The 21,756-nt window shown below is 31.3% G+C and overlaps 1 protein-coding gene across 1 annotated transcript in view; it reads left to right on the top strand.

Annotated features, from left to right (window-relative positions):
- LOC143240749 (uncharacterized) overlaps nucleotides 1–21,756 on the top strand; it is a 145,440-nt gene that overhangs the window by 55,672 nt on the left and 68,012 nt on the right. Inside the window, exons 15-23 of the mRNA XM_076483711.1 lie at nucleotides 2,424–2,469; nucleotides 2,863–2,988; nucleotides 9,738–9,852; nucleotides 10,463–10,631; nucleotides 11,438–11,552; nucleotides 14,136–14,276; nucleotides 16,151–16,237; nucleotides 16,450–16,786; nucleotides 18,810–18,889. Of these exons, the coding sequence (XP_076339826.1) occupies nucleotides 2,424–2,469; nucleotides 2,863–2,988; nucleotides 9,738–9,852; nucleotides 10,463–10,631; nucleotides 11,438–11,552; nucleotides 14,136–14,276; nucleotides 16,151–16,237; nucleotides 16,450–16,786; nucleotides 18,810–18,889 (1,216 nt within the window). The remainder of the gene's footprint in view (nucleotides 1–2,423; nucleotides 2,470–2,862; nucleotides 2,989–9,737; nucleotides 9,853–10,462; nucleotides 10,632–11,437; nucleotides 11,553–14,135; nucleotides 14,277–16,150; nucleotides 16,238–16,449; nucleotides 16,787–18,809; nucleotides 18,890–21,756) is intronic.

Here is a 21,756-nt window from a genome sequence, read left to right as displayed (position 1 = left end):
CATACGTGTATGCCATTCAAGTGGAGGCACTGCTTGTGTAGGGATACCTGAGATTGTTCATAGAAATACTATTTTAAATATCTCATCTATAGGTCATCAGAACTATGCTATATAATGTTTCCTTTTATAACAGTATATATGTAATGACTGAGTTATGAGAATGTCTGTAAATGTCACAGCAAAAACCTTTGAATATCTTGCTCTTATTTCTTGTGCTGCTTGTTTATTACACAAGTCAATAAACTTGTATGTGTTTATCCAGCTGACATAGTTTCAAGTAGTACTAACTAGTGTTAATTGTAAAGAAAATTATTACTCTAGTACACAGTGTTATTGTTATGCCTTGAAGTTAGCTTTCGTACAGAAAATTGTTTTTGTAAAAATCAGATGTACAGACTGAAAGAGGAATTACTAGCTAATAATAGACAAACAGTAAGTACTACAGTTCTCTGTGTATTCAGAACTTGGTTATAAATGGAACCTTCCTAAGTCTGTTTAAATACTGTATTAAAAAACAAGCAAACAATGCACATAGTGTAGTGGAATGTTAACAAACAAAAATAGAATAAACTAACTGGTGATGTTAAGTAGTTATATATATTTCTTGCCTATGCTATTATGTAGGGATGATGTTTTTCCATTGTTTACTTTATATATCAACCTGGCAGTGGATACTCTACATTGTTTGGACATGGTTGGCCATTATGTGTTATTTGGTCCAATTGTTTTTAAAAATACTAATCTTGATTGTTTGTTTGTGTGTGTTTATTCCACACACAAATATAAATTAAGCATTATGACAGAATTGCTATTGTGGTCATTGTTTGATATCGTAACAGATAATGCATGCAGTAGTAGCCTGCATATACATTGGGGATATCCCATTTATCAGACAAAATCCTAATGCTTACAGCCACAGCATCTTGCCTCCTACTGCTTTTCCTTGTCTCCAGCCAAATATGGGAAGGCAGTAACACTTAAAGTGGAGATGAAACCATCCTACTATTTCTACTAACCTCTGTACCCTTAATTGTTTTTTCCATGAAAACTTGATAGTTTAACGTCATCATTTGACTTTTGTCAGATAAATGGGATATCCCCCAATGCATTTGGGTATTGTAACCACAGGCATTATGACATCAAGTTGACAGCTAGAACCAACAATGGCAATTCTGTTATAATGCTTATTTTCATTAGGTTTATTATTGTTTTATATCCAAATCTTAGACAAATTATGATTAAAGGGAAGTTCATGAAAAATTGTGGCCATAATACGAACATACAACTCTGGGGCACAAATGAGGTGGGTCATTATGTAATGTGTACTGAATTTTAGAGGTATTAGCACGAGTAAGACCCATATTGCATTGTGAGTACATTGTCTGTCCAGTTTAACCTCAGTTTTGCCAATCTCGCATGATTAAGAAGAAAAAAAAATAATTCAGTGGACGTAGGTGTTCAAGCCCACTATGTCTCTCATCATTACCACCTTTTGATGTCTGCATCCAGATGTGGGAAGATCATTAACACAAAAAAGGAAGCAGCAGCAAGAACTAATAGAAACATGACATAAATGTTTGTACTTTAATATCAAGATGTTAAGGTATTACCATATTGAGCTAACCCTAATCATCCACTATCTATGCTACAATCTGGATCTTCAGTCCACATAGTATCAGGTTTTAAAGAGGGAATGTGATATAATTACTACTACATTAATCTATGTATACAAGATATGCCCAATAAGCAATTCCAATTACTTCCTCTAGAATAAATGTTAGAAATTATTTCTTATTGTGCATAGTATAGTTTATTATTTAAATAACAATTTTAAAATTAGTATAATATTTTTTATATTTATTATAAAATGATTTGAAATATTTAAAGGTTTTCCTTAAACCCATTAAAAATCAATTTATATACTAATATGTTAATGTTAGATATTAAGAACTATACATTACTACAAATTCTGCAGTACCTAATTAAGCTGTGAGTCTGTAATGCTCTCTATTGTACTTGCTGGTACATACTGTTTGAAGATGAAAGTACACATTAGAAATGTGAAATCATTTCTTTTACCATAAATATTAATATTACATTAATATTATTAGTTATTTTAATGTTTACATCTAAATAAAGTACTTTAGTATTTGATATAGAAGTATTATCAATCTTCAGAATTGCAGGATAAATGTTACCTGTGTAATTAATCCACAATTATTATGGTTTTATGATTTCTATCAACTGTAGAAAAACTGAAGATTAGACTTTTTGTGATTGGTCATTGTAAGCAATTTGTTAATGGTTCAGTCACTATAGTGGATTTCGCTAATTAGTTCAGTATCACAAGTTGTGTGTTGATTCCTAATATCACTGTTGTTGTGCTACAGTGAATTTGTTTTCTCTCTCTCTTTTCTATTTAGCCCCTAAAAGTTAAGTATGATGATGAAACAATTCTTCATGAAATCGGTAAGAAGAGTTTTGTACAGTAAGTTTATTTTTAGAGTTTTGATAATAAACATTATAATATATTTTAAACTTAGTTACTCAGATACTTTGATTTTCATGTTTGACATTTTAAAGATGATATAATTTTTTTTAAAGAAATTGGTGATTTCTAAGTAAGTTGGGCAAAAGTAAAACTTGTAACGTTACCGACTAATTCTAGTACAAATACTACATGTCGGAGTCCTGGTTACAACTTAGTTTTGTCTCTTATATTTATATCTTAATTTGTGATTATAATTAGTATCAGTTTAATTGAATAGTAAATAACTGTTATGTTATGAAACAAATTTAATTAGTGACATACGTATATTTTTCTTGTGTGACTAAGTTTTGTAACTTTTTTTTATTATAAAGATTATGCCCTTCAAAACCACCTGGAAAAAGAAGATGTTCTTAGGAATCTTTTTGCAAAAGCCAAACAGAAAGCAAAAGAAGAGCTTAATGAATTACTTGCTGAATTTAGGACAAAAAGAACTCAAAGTACTTTATATCTGTAATTAGTACTATATGTTGTGGAAAAAACAAAATGTTTTATCTGTAGTTTTTACTCTATTTGGTAAAAACAAAACAAAACAAATGTATTTTATCCATATTTAATACTGTGTGTAGTATAAAACTTACAGTACATTTGATTTCTTAAAATAACAGAAAAAGCAGAGTGAAATACATCCAGCTGTTAGAAATTCTCTCTTGTAACAGCTTTCACTATGTTCATAATCACAGCTCTTGTCACAGTTTAGGTGGGAAAAATGGATTTTAGTCTTAAAACCTTTAAAAACTTGAATTTGTGTACACTCGCTGGCCACTAGATCTAATAATAATAATTTTATTTTGATGAAAAAAAAGTGTTTTGAAATATTCTTAAACCCAGCTTGTATGGCCTTTACTAAATCTGAAACCAGCTTCAAACAAAGTGGCAATGAACTTTGTCATCATTTAAACACAACAACTACAGCTTTTGAAAACATCAGACTGTGTGGAATACATTTATATTGTTTTTAGGTTAATGAAACCTTTACCCATAACTAATATCAACAGAATAAAGGATATCCCTCTCGGAACTCACCAAATAAAATAAGAGATCTTCTTCCCAGAGCTGATCAAACGTAATAAGCAGATTTTTACCTGGATGTAATCAAACACAGTGATTACTGTAATAAGTAAACTTCTTCCCATATCTGATGAAATGTAATAAGTGGACTTCTACCTAGAACTAATCAAATATAGTAATTAATGCAACAAGTGATCTTATATCTAGAACTAACAAAACATAACGAGTGGACTTCTGAAACGATACTATCTCCCAAAGCTGAATCAGTCTTTGTTTACCCTCTAAACACTACCCGTTTTTATACCCCATTATTTTTGTGCCATTTTCAAAGTGTGCTGAATATGTGATTGCCTTCCATAACATACTGCACTATCTATATACTAGTGCAGGTAGCTCCATCTATTATTTTAGCTCAGTTCTCACTTTTTCAATTGGCATTGTACTGTATAAACATGTTTTAATCTGTTCTTTATATGACTACAAAATGTTGAGTGTGCTTGATCAATAACTTATATCAGTTTCAACTTCTTTTGTTTGATTTCCATTATTTCTACTCATTTGTTTTAGAAATATTTGTTTTCCAAATTATAATTAGTTCATATGAATTTGTTATTTAATGTGGCAGATGATGAAATTCCCACATAAGTAGGCAGAGTCAACAACATATGTAGGAAAGTGCAGGCTTAGTTTGCAACGAGTTTGTGTTGTATGTTCAGTCAGCAGTGTCATAATGTTTTGTGAAGAAAGATCTAACTACTCTGTCAAAGTTTCTTTCTACGGTACTTTCAACCTGTTACTGCACCACTGTGTAATTTACTGGGTAAAGTATTGTTCTTTTTTCCCAGGAAATTTGTGGTAAGTCTTTCAGTGTACATTCTTCACTCCTTGTAGGTATGCTGATGTTTAGTGAGTTTATGAGAGCTTGTGTGGATAGACCTAATTTTGCACTTCATAATTTAACCCTTCAGTATGTTCTGTGCTCAGTGTTTGGTAAATTAGATTGTTACACATCTTTTGCTATTTCAATATGTTCTGTGCTAAGTGTTTGGTAAGTTAGATTGTTACACATCTTTTGTTATCTAGGTTACCTTCAGTTTAACCTTGCATTTATAGTTTATTACTTTGTTTTTCATACATACACTGGCTTTGCACAATCTTTACTGTTAGGAGAATTTTAACTTCTGCTAAATTTGTTGTTGTTGATTTATCATTTTTGGTAGTTTTGACTTTCAATTTAATTACTTTGTAATTTTTATTTTACTAGTCATGTATAATTGGAGATTAGATTTAAGTCAAAATTTGTTATTGTTAACTGGGTGCCTTTTTATTCTCATGTTCTTCAGGTAGTTTTTACTTTTGTGTTTTTTGTCTTGTAGATTCTTTGAATGGACTTGTATGTTCGGTATTTAAGGGTCTTTTGTTTTCTAAGTTCCGTTAGTGGTTTTGTAATTTAGGTGTTGTTTAGTGTTTTATGTTGACTTTCATAATTTTGCTGGTTTGCTATTTTTATGTACTTTGACTCCACACACTTCTAAGTTTTGTTAGTAATGAATATTTTATGTATGTTTAGTTTGTGCGTTATTTTTAATACACTTGAGTTTCATAGGTTATATGGGTTGTGCCTTCAGTTCTGCTTCCCCTCTATTCACTTTTGAGATTCCTTCCCTTCTCCTCAGGATTGTATCTCATCCAGCCATCTTGCCAAGTGTGCACAAGACTTTCTTGCACAAAGGAGCTGTCAGTCGGGTCAATCAGGATTTAACTACCATCTTCAAAAACACTGGAGTTTCTAGACCTATCATAGCTTTGTCTTGGCTATTTTCCTATCTGGAGACACCTCACGTCACTATGAGTCCATGAGTCCTACCTCACTTTTGTTTTCCTTTAGCTCTGTATGTGTTTTTTAGGTTTCCAGACTAACCATTACATGAATGAATGGATACTGCTCGCTTCTTCTAATGCTGAATTAGTCACTGCCCATACCTGCTACTTCTTTGAAAAGCTGCTCTAGTGTGATTTCTCATAAAGCTGGAGAAATCCTTTACTACATCAACACACTATCTTATTCATTTGCGTATTTTCTTCAATTCCCATATTGGTAAGGCCCAGCTTTTTCCACCTCTTCTTCTTTTTCTGTGTGAGATGTTCTATCTGTTTTCTAAAATAATACAGATAGCATTCATGTTCAGATTGTAGGGTTAGGCAGACCATGTTGAGATTTTGTAGTTCATATAACTAAAAAAAACTGGAAGTACTCAAACATAAAATGACAAGAGAATTGAACATAGAGAATGTTTTTAAGTATTTTGTTTTGAAATTAAGAAACTAAATCTTATACAGCTTTGAATTATAAACTACCTTCAGGTGCTAATTGTATTGACATACCATTAATAATAAAGGTGTTTAAAACTTTGAAATTAAGTGTGTAAAATGTCTCAATATGAACAGAAGAGCTGAGCTGTATGTGTAGGTTTAACTTTCTATCACTAATTATGGTTTGTAAGCTTAACTTTCTATCACTAATTATGGTTTGTAGGCTTAACTTTCTATCACTAATTATGGTTTGTAGGCTTAACTTTCTATCACTAATTATGGTTTGTAGGCTTAACTTTCTATCACTAATTATGGTTTGTAGGCTTAACTTTCTATCACTAATTATGGTTTGTAGGCTTAACTTTCTATCACTAATTATGGTTTGTAGGCTTAACTTTCTATCACTAATTATGGTTTGTAGGCTTAACTTTCTATCACTAATTATGGTTTGTAGGCTTAACTTTCTATCATTGATTATGGTCAAAGATTGGTCATTTTTGCATGCCTTGTAATAATGAAAGTATACACACTATGACTTTTAATGTTTCAGTTATATATTCATCAACTTTAGCAGGCTTTTAGTAAAAAATGGTAGAAGTCAGCTGTTCATAAAAATTCAGATTTTTAATTAACTATTTTTACTAAAGATTTGTTTTTGAATTTATGAAGCATTTACCAAGTCAGTCTGAGTGAAATATGATATACATGCTGAGAATGACACTTTTTACATCATGCAGTTTTCATATTCCATCTATATAACTTTTAGAAATGTGAATTTTTTTTTCTTTAAAACTATTTTTATTTTCTTTATGTATTGACTCTCTTCAATTTAACCACCATGTAACAAAAATACAAAATAAATATAAATTACTCTATTTTCTTTCTGTACTGACTGCACACTATAACATACTACTTATTTTTATGGCTAAAGCTGATAGAATTTTCATGTAGTTTTTTGTTGTTTTTTTCAGTTGCACTTAGGCCCTCTTAGAGAATGCATATACACCACATAGCCAAAAGTATGTGGACACCTGACAATCAAACACATATGTGCTTGTTGAACATTCTCATTCCAAAATTAGGGCATCAATATGGACTTGGTTTCCCTTTGCTGCAGTAACAGCCTCCACTCTTCTGGGAAGGCTTTTCACTAGATTTTTGAATATGGCTGCAGAGATATGCTCCTATTCAGCCACAAGAGCATTAGTTAGATCAAGCGAGAAGGCCTGGCTTGCAGTCGGCATTCCAATCCATCCTAAAGGTGTTTGATGGGGTTGAGGTCAGGGTTCCTGGCAGGCCAGTGAAGTTCTTCCACACCAATCTTAGCAAACCATGTCTTCATGGATCTTGCTTTGTACACAGGGACATTGTCATGCTGAAACCAAAAAGGTCTTCCCCGAATTGTTGCCACAAAATTGGAAGCACACAATTCTCTAGAATGTTATTGTATGCTGTAGCATAAAGATTTCCCTTCACTAGAACTAAAGAGTCTAGCCCAAATCATGAAAAACAGCCCCACACCACCATTCCTCCTCCCAAAATCTTTACAGTTGGCACTATGCATTCAGGCAGGTAGTGTTCTCCTGGCAGTTGCAAAAACCAGATTCGTCTGTCAGACTGCCAGATAATGAAGCATGATTCATCACTGTAGAGAACACATTTCCGCTGCTCCAGAGTCCAATGACAGCATGTTTTACACCTCTCCAGCCGACGCTTGGCATTGCACGTGGAGATTTTAGCCTTGTGCTGCTGCTCGGCCATCGAAACCCATTTCATACAGCTTCCGACAAACAGTTCTTGTGCTGATTGCTTCCAGAGTCAGTTTGGAACTTAGTAATGAGTGTTGCAACTGTGGATAGACGAATTTTATGCACTATGTGCTTCAGCGCTCAGGGGTCCAATTCTGTGAGCTTGTGTGGCCTACTGCTTCATGGCTGAGTTGTTGTTGTTCCTAGATGTTTTCACTTCACAATAACAGCACTTACAGTTGACTGGGGCAGCTCTATCAGGGCAGAAATTTGACAAAGGGATTCATTGGAAAGGTGGCATCCTATGACAGTGCCACGTTGAAAGTTACTGAGCTCTTCAGTATGACCCATTCTATTGCCAGTGTATGTCTATGGAGACTGCATGGTTGTATGCTTGATTTTATGCACCTGTTAGCATTAGGTGTGCTAATTAGAAGGATGTCCACATACTTTTGGCCATATAGTGTGGCTATTTATTATATAGACAACCCTACATAAACAAAGGATTGAAGTGTCAGCACATGCTTGTCAAATTACAGTCATTCTTGCTCTGACCAAGTGTTGTGTGATAACTTGTTTAAGTTTTTTTATTTGTCCTAATATGGTTCTCATTTTTTTTATTTTAGTTTCTTTTATAACAATATAAAAAAACAAATTTAATACTGCTGAAATATTGGCTATTTTGAGCTTTTATACTGATGCAGTAGAAGCCTACATGAAACGTTAGCCTTACATCCTGATAACAATAACATAGTTTCAGAACATTTTATTCTAATATACAAATTAGATTGCAAAATATTGCCACTGATATAAATAGAATGTCATAAGACTAATATAATTTTCTTGGCTTTCTAACTGAGCTACAAAATCTAAAACGGGCAACTCGGTGTGTGTTGTGATACAGACAAATGAAGATTTACAATTTTAGATGCTTTATTGTGAAATTAAGCTTATAACAGAAACTATAAACTATAATTTGATGCTAAGTTTATTGATATTGATATACATATTGATATATATTATTGATATACATCAAAGTATAGCTGTGTTGAACCTAACTATAAAAATGACAGCAACATGATCACTTTGACCCAGCTGTGCTGTTGTTGTTTGTACATAGACTTTCATAAGAATTTTTACTGTATTCTCTCTCTCAAGCAAATCATTGATACTCTTGTTCATTTAGTTTATCATTTTTCAGTAATTTTTTAAAATTTGATCATAAATCACAATTATTGATGATAATTTGTGACATAAATCATATTCCAAAACAACAACAAAAGCTTTGCAGATTTTAGATGTAAAAGGTTAGTTAGGCTTTGTTATTTTAAGCCAGCATAGAACAATTCTGGCATGATTGTAAATAGTAAAGAGAATAAACAACTGAGAGTTGAATTTCACATAAATTTACTGCTAAATTTATGTTTTTATGTTACAAGCTTAGTCTGTGTATCAAATCAGACATGAGAGACAACTTTTATACATGAAGTAAATAATGGATTACAAACATTGACAAAAGTTGTACAGTCTTTCTGTCTTTAGTGTGAATGTCACTAATAGTATTGGTAAAGATGTTTATTTATTTTTAACTTATTGTGATATATGTTATGAGAATTACATTGTACTGTTAGCTTAGTATGTGGGTTTAATACTAATATGTATCTTCTTAGTTGAACGTGAGGTACTGGGATTCCAGTTAAAAATGTTGGAAACGGCAAGGATACCTAATTAATCAAACATTTGTTATAAGCATTATAAGTTAAAATGTAAAACCTGTATATTAAGTTAGCCATCTTTTTTTTATCTGGAGTAATTGTTGTTTCAATCTACTGAGATAGGTTCTTTTAGTCAAAAGTTAACAGAAATTTCAAATTAAAATACAACATTTAAAATTGCATGAAACATTAATCGCATTTTGGTACTTATGAAAATACAATAATCTATTTTTCATTGGAAAATTGGTTGTTAGTTTTTTACACTGAATATAGAATGTACTCTAACAAGAAAAAATTGTAGTTTTTATGTGTATTAGATAATTTCTTTCAATAAAACAAATGTTAGCATCTCTTCATGCATGGAAATTCTTAAGTTACTGAATGAGATCTGTTTCTTTGCAGGTTGCAGGAATAGTTTTGGACCTTCCAACAGTGAATTAGAAAAAGCCATGCAGGATAAAACCAAGGAGTTGAAAATTATAGAACAGGTTTTGGTGCCAATTCTAGAAAAGTATTCGTAAGTATACTTGTATATTAGATCTGTATTTCTAGAAATATTTGAGATTTTACTTATTAACTGATAAGATAATATAGAGCATTGACAGTAAAATTACAACTTATACGAATACTGAGAGACTGAACTAAAATACGTTACTACTGATAAACTGAACTAAAGTACGTTACTACGGAGAGTCTGAACTAAAGTACGTTACTACTGAGAGACTGAACTGAAGTACATTACTACGGAGAGACTGAACTAAAGTACGTTACTACTGATAAACTGAACTAAAGTACGTTACTACTGAGAGACTGAACTAAAGTACGTTACTACTGAGAGACTGAACTAAAGTACGTTACTACTGAGAGACTGAACTAAAGTACGTTACTACTGAGAGACTGAACTAAAGTACGTTACTGCTGAGAGACTGAACTAAAGTACGTTACTGCTGATAAACTGAACTAAAGTACGTTACTGCTGAGAGACTGAACTAAAGTACGTTACTGCTGAGAGACTGAAGTAAAGTACGTTACTGCTGAGAGACTGAAGTAAAGTACGTTACTGCTGAGAGACTGAAGTAAAGTACGTTACTGCTGAGAGACTGAAGTAAAGTACGTTACTACTGCAGGGAAGATCTTGAAAAGGCAGATGACAAAACATCAGCTTTGGTTGCTGCCCTAGCTACTGTTCTTAAGCAGTTTGGAGTCAAGAGTCAGCAGGCTGTTAATTTGATTGAGCGGTGCCCAATTTTTGTGGCAAAAGAAAAAAAGCTGTGGTTCTTACAAAGAAACAAAAAGGTAAATGTTTATATATTTGATTTGGAATTTAAATAAGTCTAAAAACACATCCACAAAAAAGTTCTAAACAACCACAACAACTTAAACTCCTCTCTACTTATCACTTCTTGTCTCAAGGTGAATTTTGAATTACCTCTGGTTCTTTTATTAAAAAGATATTAACCTGTTTACAAACCCGTTTCAGTCTGTACCTGCTGATGATTTAAGTGCAAAAACAGTAATAACAGAACTGAGGAAAAGCAGAGACAAATACCTCATTTATTAAAGACCATAGTTAGACATTAGAAATTAATTAATTTTATTACTACTTTTGCTATTCCAATGATTAGGTGAGCAAAAGTAGTAATGAAATTAATTAATGTCTAATAAATAATCAACTAATCAAAATTAGGGTTTCTGTATATTACGGTTTCCTATTACTTCAAATATCCTTATATCAAAATAGTAATATTATGATTTTTCATTATTTTGTATTAATTGAAATTTGTTGAGATTTTTTCCATATCCTGATATATTGTTGTCTTTTCTTTCCTGCACTTGTTTGTTTTTAATTTAAGCATAGACATATATTAATAAAACATCAAAAAATATTTTAGAATCCCTTATTTTAAATGTAAAATGAAGCCCCTTTGTTTCTTTAATATGGCTTTAATTGTGTGTATTTGTTGAGTGGTTACCTTAAATGTTTTTTTTTCCTTTCAGTTTTTAGTTCTAACATTTTTATTTGTAAAATGATTGACTAAATGTTTGTACAGTATCTGTAGTTATAAAGCTTATGTTTGATATAATTATTATTATTATTCAAGGCCATATCTGTTCTACATCATAATTTTCTGCCACAACACTATTACTGTATGACAAGCTGCAGTCACTGCCAGGCAGTGATATGGGGAGTTGGAAATCAAGGATATCAGTGTCAAAGTAAGTAGTTTATGGTTATTGATAGTTTTATTGTATTTGTCATAATTACTAGTACTGTAAACCTATAAATATCTTAACTCTGTTGTGACCAGTGAGCACCTTTCAGAGGTTGGATGCACACTTACAAATCAAATTTCAAAAGTTAAGTAAAAATTATAATTATAATTAATTCTGTTTCAATAAATTTTGACTTAAAAATATCTTAGAGTTAATATGTTATCATATTGTAATGTTCATTGGGAGTACTTTGCAAACAGAAATGAAAACTAAACTCAAACTTTTGTTTCTGTGTAGCTCTGAGGAACGTTTCTTGAGGAGAACTTTTTTTAGTACTATTTTGACACTTCTCAGAACATAGATTTATGTTTGCTAATGAACTACCATTCCTTGAGAATATACTATAGTTAACAAGTTTTAGTTTCCCACCTGATTTTCCTTCATTTTTGTTGGATTTATTTCGTTAGCCTTTGTTTTCGTGTATGATATCATAGATTGTGACCTGAACAGTTACTAATAAAGCTCATCTACAGAAATGATTGATAGACAGATTATAAACTACTAATGTGTGTGTAAAATGAATAATGTGTGGTTTTTATAGGAAATTGAGTAGATGTAGTAACTGCAATAATGTATAAAGAAATATAATGAGAAGATTGAAAGGCTTAGGGACAGACCACAGATCTGGAAAATATTGTTATAGATTGAAAGGCTTAGGGACAGACCACAGATCTGGGAAATGTTGTTATAGATTGAAAGGCTTAGGGACAGACCACAGATCTGGGAAATGTTGTTATAGATTGAAAGGCTTAGGGAGAGACCACAGATCTGGGAAATGTTGTTATAGATTGAAAAGCTTAGGGAGAGACCACAGATCTGGGAAATGTTGTTATAGATTAAAAGGCTTAGGGACACACCACAGATCTGAAAATGTTGTTATAGATCTTTAGACTTATTTTCATTTCTGAAATTGTTTTTATGTTAAATTATATCTGTTTGAAAGCTGTGGAAATAATCTACACAAAATGAAGTTTAGGTTAGTTAGATTTAATAGGTATGGTAGAATTGTAAAATGTAAATGAATCAAATCATTGTTTGGTTTATTGTATTCAAGCATTGCTCGTAAATAAAATAACTTATTATTAATGTTATTGAAAGTAAACTATACTTAGTGAATGTAATAATCTCAACCAACCATACTATTAGCAAAAATATTAGTTTACCTAAAAGGTAATTTTGTTTGTCACCATTGTTAAAAGTTGTGTCTTATGTCTCCAGTAAAACATCTTTGGTATTTCTCAGGATTTATAGCTTGAAAGTGACTGCTGCAGTAATCAAAATAAAGTATAAAAATGTTTATGTTGAATTGATATCAGTCAAATTGAAACTGACTAGATATATATCTATATAAAATGGAACAGTCAAATTGAAACTGACTAGATATATATCTATATAAAATGGAACAGTCAAATTGAAACTGACTAGATATATATCTATATAAAATGGAACAGTCAAATTGAAACTGACTAGATTTTTATCTATATAAAATGGAACAGTCAAATTGAAACTGACTAGATTTTTATCTATATAAAATGGAACAGTCAAATTGAAACTGACTATATATCTTTCTATATAAAATGGAACTTTCTGATCAACAGTAAAATCAGTTGTAATCAAAATATGAAAGATAGGATTTTCAAAATTGTTTTCAAAACAGTCTCACAATAAAATTCTGAAAATTTCATAGCCTAAACAATGTTATAAATGGTTATTCAAACTATATATATTTTTTAAAACTGAAATTAAGAAAATGAAAGTATAAAGGACCATCAGTGGTGAGTATCTGGTCCAGTTAAAGCATAGGTTGTAAAAGAATGTTAAAGGTGTACAGTAGGAGTTTTCTGTTCTAGTAATTTCTGATAAATGTCTAACTGATAAAAGGGTATCAAAGGGATATAGTAAAAGTTGTCTGTAACAGAAGTTCCTTTCTTAGTCTTTGTTAGGTGAAATGGAAAAACTTGGGTTTTAAATAATTCCTTTGAATCTTCATTTTATGTTTTGTCTTTTATGTTCATTTATTCACCTTCTTGTGTTCACATGACAGAACTAGGTTTACATAATAGTTGTCCTCAAGTTTGGTGTTTACTTCATTGTAATGTTTGTAAAAAACCAGTACTGTTTTCAAAAGTAATTGCAACTGAGTCTTCTGAATTTTTATCTTAGTTTCACTTAATTAAAAGGCATGGTATATTTTGTGTCATCTTTAACATTATTTGTATATGTATTCATAACCAGATTTTTATGAAATTTCAAAACTTGTTGTCACAAAAGGGCATAAAATTTTGTATTTCTTGGAATCTCATTCATATCTGTAATTATAGAGAAATTTAAATTTCCTCACTTGATTCTATTGAAAGGAAATATTTTGTGTCACCTTCAAAGTTATTTTGTAATCTATGAATTGTGGTTATGGCTGATTTTGTAAACTAGTTACAGAGTTTATGTAAAAGTCTGAATGTCATGGTTAATTACCTCTTGCATGTTTAAACATTGTTTATATGAAATTTAATTATTTGTTTTTTTCAGATTGTGAAATGAACATTCACAAATCATGTGTGAAACTAGTGGAAGAAAAATGTGTGGGTACCTTTCCGAACAAGAAAGACAAGAGCAGAAACAGAATGTCTGGTATAATGGAAAACATTATAGGGAAAAATCGAAAACAGGGTTAGTTAATACATTAAGGAAGTAACCATGCATGTTTCTGTCAGAACATTATTATATATTTTTCCACAGTACATATTCTGAAGTATATTTAAGAATTTGGTCAGCATGAGTCTGGTAGTAATTTGTTTATTATTGCACAAAATGGTTTATTTAAGCTGATCTTGATAGATTTTGAAGTAATTAATAATTATTGTTTGAGCCAGATGTACCAATTATATAAGAAAAATTAATCTCTATAACATTAATACTTTGAGTTTTTAAAATATTATTATTAATATTTTCTGTAAAACACAACTACTAACCTTAATTTTTATGTACTTTCTATACCAAATATATAAAATCAGGTACTTTGTTGGAGAAATAAAGTACTATTCCACAAATTTGTTGATGATTTTGTTCTTGTGTATACTGTATAATTAATAAGGAAAAAGGTGGAATACTTTTAGTTATTAACTTCTACATGTTAAATTTTAACACGTTTCCATCACATTGTCGCATCCCTCACACACTACCTTCATAAAGCTGTTGTCTTCTTATGGTTTTGCTGTTTATCACACAGAATAAGAATACCTGTTTATGCCTCGAGTTTATTTACACATGTGAAAAGTTTGATTTCAAACTAAATTCAACTGTAACTATTGGATGAGACTAGAGACTTCAGAAAGTAATTGGTTTATTTCTGTAAAAGCATTTTATGTTGGCATTTATGTAAGATCTGCTGAAAGATTTATTAAGCATTTACACTGGTTCCTAACTTATGCATGTAGATTTTAATGATGTCTCTCATGAATGCTTTGTTTACAATTTTATATGTAAATTTAACATGAGACTTGCCAAAGTACTCATTAGCATATTAAACCTATCATTGTGTAAGTTTTAAACTTGAAAAGTGGCAAAAAATCTGTCTTTTACATGTAAAATGAATGTAGTATTTGTTTACATTAGAATATTATTCTTATTATGTTGCAGTTTAATTATTAAAAAAATAAAAATTAATATGTAGGTAAACCAGTGAATTTTATATGTAAATATGTATGTAACATTTTCTATATGGTAATAATAGATGTGGAAATAAGACTTGCTTTTATAATTCTGTTAGAATTTTATAAATGGAAATAAGTAGTATGTTATTATTATAAAATGTAATGAGTGACATAATTTTTAAATCAAAATGTTTAACGTTTAATGAAACTGGAGCTTTCCTGATAACTAAACAAATAGATTGTAACTGTGCTTTTAATACACGTACAAGTTGACAAAATGCTTGCTTCCACAATTGGCTTCTGCTGGAAAACTTTAATAACAGAAGATATTTATTAAATATTTCTTTGTGTAATGAACATAATTTATTGATAAAAAAAAAGTTAAAAACAAAATCTGTTAGTTTTTTTTGGTTTTTTTTTCTAAGTTTGACTATGTGACAAATTGTAGGAGTTGCTAAGTGATACAGCACTACTCTCCATTGTTCAGCCACCAGTCAAGAAAGAGTTGTTCTTCCTAAGTTTGATTATGTGATTTTTTGTTTATTCGACACTGAAGTGCAATATATGAGAAGAGATAAATGGTGTTCTGCTTTTATCTGTTTTGGCTGGGAGTTTTTTACAGTTATGAATGTTTTAGAGAACATGTAGAAAGCTGTACTGATTTTCTGAGAAAACGCAGATTCTGTAGATTATTCAGAAGCCATTTGTGTGTGTGTGCGTGCATGATAAAGTAACACTTTTCTGTTGAAAGTGTTATAATTCCTTTGATATTTTGATAGGTGAGAACTTATTTATAGCACTTTTTTACAAGGAACTGCTTCTCTCTTCCTTTAGTTCTTTTCAATTATTTTTGTGTTTTATTAATTTTGATTTTGTTTGTTTTTCAATTAGTTGAACAATCTAAGGAATGTAATCTTCAAACTGATTCGGGACTTTCATACCTTTATGGTGCCAGCAGTGAAACTCAGATTAATGAAGGTAAGTTTAGAATACTTTGTATGTACAATGTTTTGCATAATTATTATTTAATTTTTTTTGCACATAATTTAAAAGAATTGTGCATAACCTAAATTATTTTTATAGAGGTTCAGAAATCAATGCAAAAATTTCTTACAAATAATTTTATAGGAAATTGGTAATGTGTATTGGCAGATATAAACCTTTTCTGTAATTTTGAAATTTGACTTTAGGAATAAATACTACATTACTGTCACGATCTGACCAGAGTCTAAGCCAGTCTGAAGAAGTTAGTGATGATTCAAAGATATACGCTAACAAGGATTCAGATATCCAAGGAGTTAGTGATGATTCAAAGATATACACTAGCAAGGATTCAGATATCCAAGGAGTTAGTGATGATTCAAAGATATACACTAGCAAGGATTCAGATATCCAAGGAGTTAGTGATGATTCAAAGATGTATACTATCAAGGATTCAAACATTCAAGAAGGAATTAGTGATGATTCAAAGTCGTCTAACACAAACAGTGGTTCAAGCATCCAAGATCTCGCAGAAAACTCTGAGCTGTGAGTAGTCAGTTAATACATACTAATAATCATAGTGCATCAGTAATCCCAGTTCAGGCATGATGATTTCATTGTATTTAATTAAGATTTAAGTACTTTCTTTCCGTATTGTGTCTTTACTTTTTCAGAGTTAGTGACTTGTTTTATTTACAGAGATTTAAGGACAAATTATGAAGCTGTGTTTTTCTTGTGCAGTTGAACTTGAGGCTGATATAGCTAACAAAAAAGCATTATATTCAAATTAAACTTCCCATCTGTCAGATTCTGACATACAAGCTACATAAACTCTGTATTAACCCTTTTGCAATGGGCTTGTTATAATATACAGGAGTTCATCTACACATTTGCACATGTTAAGTAATTTCACTGTAACTTTTGATAGCTGTGTATGTTCACAAAATTTGGCAGACATTTAGTAAAAATTACAAATATTTTATGCTGAAAAAAATAAGTTTTTTAATGAAATATTTGTACCGAAGATTTGTTTACAAAAATAGTGTTTCGTGCTAAGTGATTTCATGTTGTGATTAAAAATACTATTCTTCGTCCCAAAAATCTCCAAGTATTATTTGTGTAATGTCTTGAAACTTCCCTAGTACATTTCAGATATTTCTTTTTAGTAAGCCTTTATATTCTCTGTACTCTAACTTTATGGGGTCTATCACTTGACCAATCTCATAATCATCTTAGAAAAAAACATGGGTAATGTAAAGTATGCTTTCTTCAAGTTAGAATGTCTGCATATTATAACACAAAAGTTCAAATGGTCAGTCTAAGTTGATTAAGTTTTATACACACACACACACACACACACACACACACATATATTTATTATTTTTCATTATATTGGCCTTTCAGTCATGCCTAGCTAACATTACAGGACACTCATTTTACATATCCATTAATATAAAACTGACATTTAGTCTTCCCTGTTTTGGCTGTTTCAGTTGACTAGTATTTTGTAATATACAATCACATTTATTATATATATGTTATTACTATTTAGAAATAAATTATTAAACTTATTTCTCTTAACATATAGAACAATAAATCAAGAAATAAAGCAACTAATTATCTCTTTTTCTTAATGGCTTTTGTACTCAGTTGCTGCTGGATGTTGGATGCTAAGCCTTTTCAAATTTTGCACATGTAGGATATCAAACAAAAACATTTTTTTAGGTTTTATGTATATACACAGTTGAATAACTAAAAAATAAATAAATACACTGATACCATAGAATTCCACTACAATTTATTGAGCTTGGTAGCTAACATATGTTTAGATTTAAAAAATATGAAACTTTGAGTAGACTAAAGACAACCCTTACATCATTGAAATCTTAGATCAAAAGAATATTGCAGCCTTTTCAAATATTAAAATGGCAGGAAGACCACTCTGGGGGGCATTCTAAGCTGTTGATTGGTTATTCACATGTCATACATTGAAGTAAGTTTATATAAGACCATTTCTAATGGAAAGAGGTGAATGGGTCTACTGCATTTGATTCAGTACATAAGCCATATCTGAGCATAATAAAAAGATATAAGGTTCTTATTTGATATTCTAGCTTCATAACACTATGTAACAAAAGTTTTACTTTTTCTTGTTCCTGGGCAGTAAGTGTTATTTCCCAATTGCTCATGCCTAAAGCAAATGATAAAGACCCATTTTTCTCTTCAAATTTGCTTTTGTGACCTTGGTAATGAAATTTTCAAATTTACCCATTTTCCAGAACATTACAGGTAGATTCAGTGCTGAGTAGCTGATAGAAAATTTTCTCAAACTTACAAGAATTTTTCAAGAATGTTGTAAAAGTTAAGAGAGTTATCAAGAACCAGCTCTTCCCTTGGCTCATTCAGTGCACCTCAAAGAGGAATACAACAGCATCAAGATCTTGCTAGAAGCCTTGAAGTATGATGAGTATGGCTGGAAGGTTATTGGAGACTTCAAAATGGTGATGTTCCTGATGGGTCTCCAAGGAGGCTTTACCAAGTTTCCCTGTTATCTCTGCTTTTTGGACAGCAGGGGCACTGCAGAGCACTACAACAGGAGGCATTGGCCACAATGGACTGAATTCTCTGTGGGAAGGCACAATGTCAAGTGTGAGCTTCTAGTGGACCTCCATAAGGTGTTGTTCCCACCATTTCACATAAAATTGGGTCTTATGAAACAATTTATCACAGCTCTTGATAAGGAGTCTGCAGCTGTCAAGTACCTTGAGACTTCCCTAAGCTGTTTGAAACAAAGGTCAAAGCTGGTGTCTTCATTGAACCACAAGTAAAGATGATCCTGGAGTGCACAGAATTCCCCAAGAAGCTCAGTAGGAGGAAAAAAAAGCTTGGGGCAGCTTTATTGCAGTGGTTTGGGACTTCTTGGGCAATCACAAGGCCAAAAATTATGTGGAACTGGTTGAGGCTCTGGTGAAGAACTACACCAAAATGGGCTGCAGGATGACCCTGAAAGTCCATATCTTTGATGCTCATCTTGGCAAATTCAAGAATAACATGGGAGCATACTCAGAGGAGCAAGGTTAGCGCTTCCACCAAGATATACTGGACTTTGAACACCGCTGCCAAGGGGCATATAACGGAAATATGATGGGAGACTATATTTGGGGGTTGATACGTGAAAGTGATTTACATTTTAGTCTCAAATCTCGAAAAACTACTCACTTCTAAACATTTTTGTTCATTTTTGTATAACTTTACTATATATACATGTGAATCTTGATTCATATGTTGTTTTGTTCAGACCTTATCTAAATGAAAATGTGCAAATTTGCCCGTTTTTACATAGAAAATAGGTTAATTTCTAAATTTCATTATCCAGGTCACAAAAGCAAAACTTGAAGGGAATAATGGCCATTTTCTATACTTTTACAACATTAGCAATTAAGAAATAACACATACTTTCCAGGAACAAAATTTGTTTTACATAGTGTAAAATTAGTTCTTTGAGTTCCTAATTTGTACAAAACTATAGACTTAGTATTTTGACATAACAAGTACTTAATTGTAAACAGTGCTGCAGTCAACATGTGACTCACTGAAATCTGTATTTAAATGTGTTCTTTTAATATTTACTTTAAATTAAGAAATGAACTTGTATGTAATATTAAGATATGAATTATAGTTTACAATTTGATCAGTAGAAGTTCAATAACATTCTGAATGCAAGTCAATGAACTTGATGACACGGCTTTTGACATATTTTTAGACCATTGATGCTATTACTTTGTTACACCACCTTGCAATGCTACAAGTTGGTTATTTGGGCTCTAGGCCTATCAGTTGTGATGGTCATTAAGGCCATCATCATGTTAAAACTCCTAATTATTACTGAGGATATGTGCAGCTAGAAGAATGAAGTGCACAGTACTTAACTGATTGTTGTGCAGCCATGTAGCTTAATGGAAGCTGTGGTGATGAGCAAATATGACACCCTGCTGTTTCAATTCTCATTCCTTATTTGTTGAAACTTTAATTGAAAATATCGTGCTTGAGTTTTATGAGAAACTAAAATAACTTGGAAGCTTTTTTTTTTTGTTAAAGTTTTCCGTTATTCCCTAGATCTGAGATGCTTTGATTTCAGCATTACAACTAGATAAATGAAAATAGAAAATAGAATTTCACCTCCATAATTTCATACTTTATACATACCTATCATCTCGGTCATGATTTAATAGTTTCAAATCAGATGAACACAGCTTTGTTTCAATGTTATTAAAGTTTGGTATTCACCAGTGCATATTTCAAATTATTTTGTGGTGTATTGGTTTAGGAGCAAGATAAATCAGTTTTAAAAGCAATATGAAATGTTACTCCAGATTAAGCCTGAAGGAATGTTTTGTGTAAGTTTTATAAATAGTATGAGATTCAACAGTTCTACTGATAAGAAAATTACTGGCAAAATTAGACATGCCAACAGGGAAAAACTGGAATTTGTATGTTTACACAGTTTTTTATTTTTAGTTGGTCTTGTGTGAAAGCTTATTTGCAGCATGTGTTTTACTTTATTAACACTGTGAAGAACCAACAGGGAAAAACTGGAATTTGTATGTTTACACAGTTTTTTATTTTAGTTGGTCTTGTGTGAAAGCTTATTTGCAGCATGTGTTTTACTTTATTAACACTGTGAAGAACCAACAGGGAAAAACTGGAATTTGTATGTTTACACAGTTTTTTATTTTTTAGTTGGTCTTGTGTGAAAGCTTATTTGCAGCATGTGTTTTACTTTATTAACACTGTGAAGAACCAACAGGGAAAAACTGGAATTTGTATGTTTACACAGTTTTTTATTTTTAGTTGGTCTTGTGTGAAAGCTTATTTGCAGCATGTGTTTTACTTTATTAACACTGTGAAGAACCAACAGGGAAAAACTGGAATTTGTATGTTTACACAGTTTTTTTTATTTTAGTTGGTCTTGTGTGAAAGCTTATTTGCAGCATGTGTTTTACTTTATTAACACTGTGAAGAACCAACAGGGAAAAACTGGAATTTGTATGTTTACACAGTTTTTTATTTTAGTTGGTCTTGTGTGAAAGCTTATTTGCAGCATGTGTTTTACTTTATTAACACTGTGAAGAACCAACAGGGAAAAACTGGAATTTGTATGTTTACACAGTTTTTTATTTTAGTTGGTCTTGTGTGAAAGCTTATTTGCAGCATGTGTTTTACTTTATTAACACTGTGAAGAACCAACAGGGAAAAACTGTATGTTTACACAGTTTTTTTTTTATGTTGTATGTTTACACAGTATTTTACACAGTTTTTATTTTAGTTGGTCTTGTGTGAAAGCTTATTTGCAGCATGTGTTTTACTTTATTAACACTGTGAAGAACCAACAGGGAAAAACTAGAATTTGTATGTTTACACAGTTTTTTAGTTTTTTTATTTTTAGTTGGTCTTGTGTGAAAGCTTATTTGCAGCATGTGTTTTACTTTATTAACACTGTGAAGAACCAACAGGGA

The sequence above is a fragment of the Tachypleus tridentatus genome, chromosome 13 (assembly GCF_004210375.1).
Source record: "Tachypleus tridentatus isolate NWPU-2018 chromosome 13, ASM421037v1, whole genome shotgun sequence".
Lineage (NCBI taxonomy): Eukaryota > Metazoa > Arthropoda > Merostomata > Xiphosura > Limulidae > Tachypleus > Tachypleus tridentatus.
The sequence above is the reverse complement of the archived record's forward strand: the minus strand, read 5'-3'. Positions and strand labels throughout refer to the sequence as shown.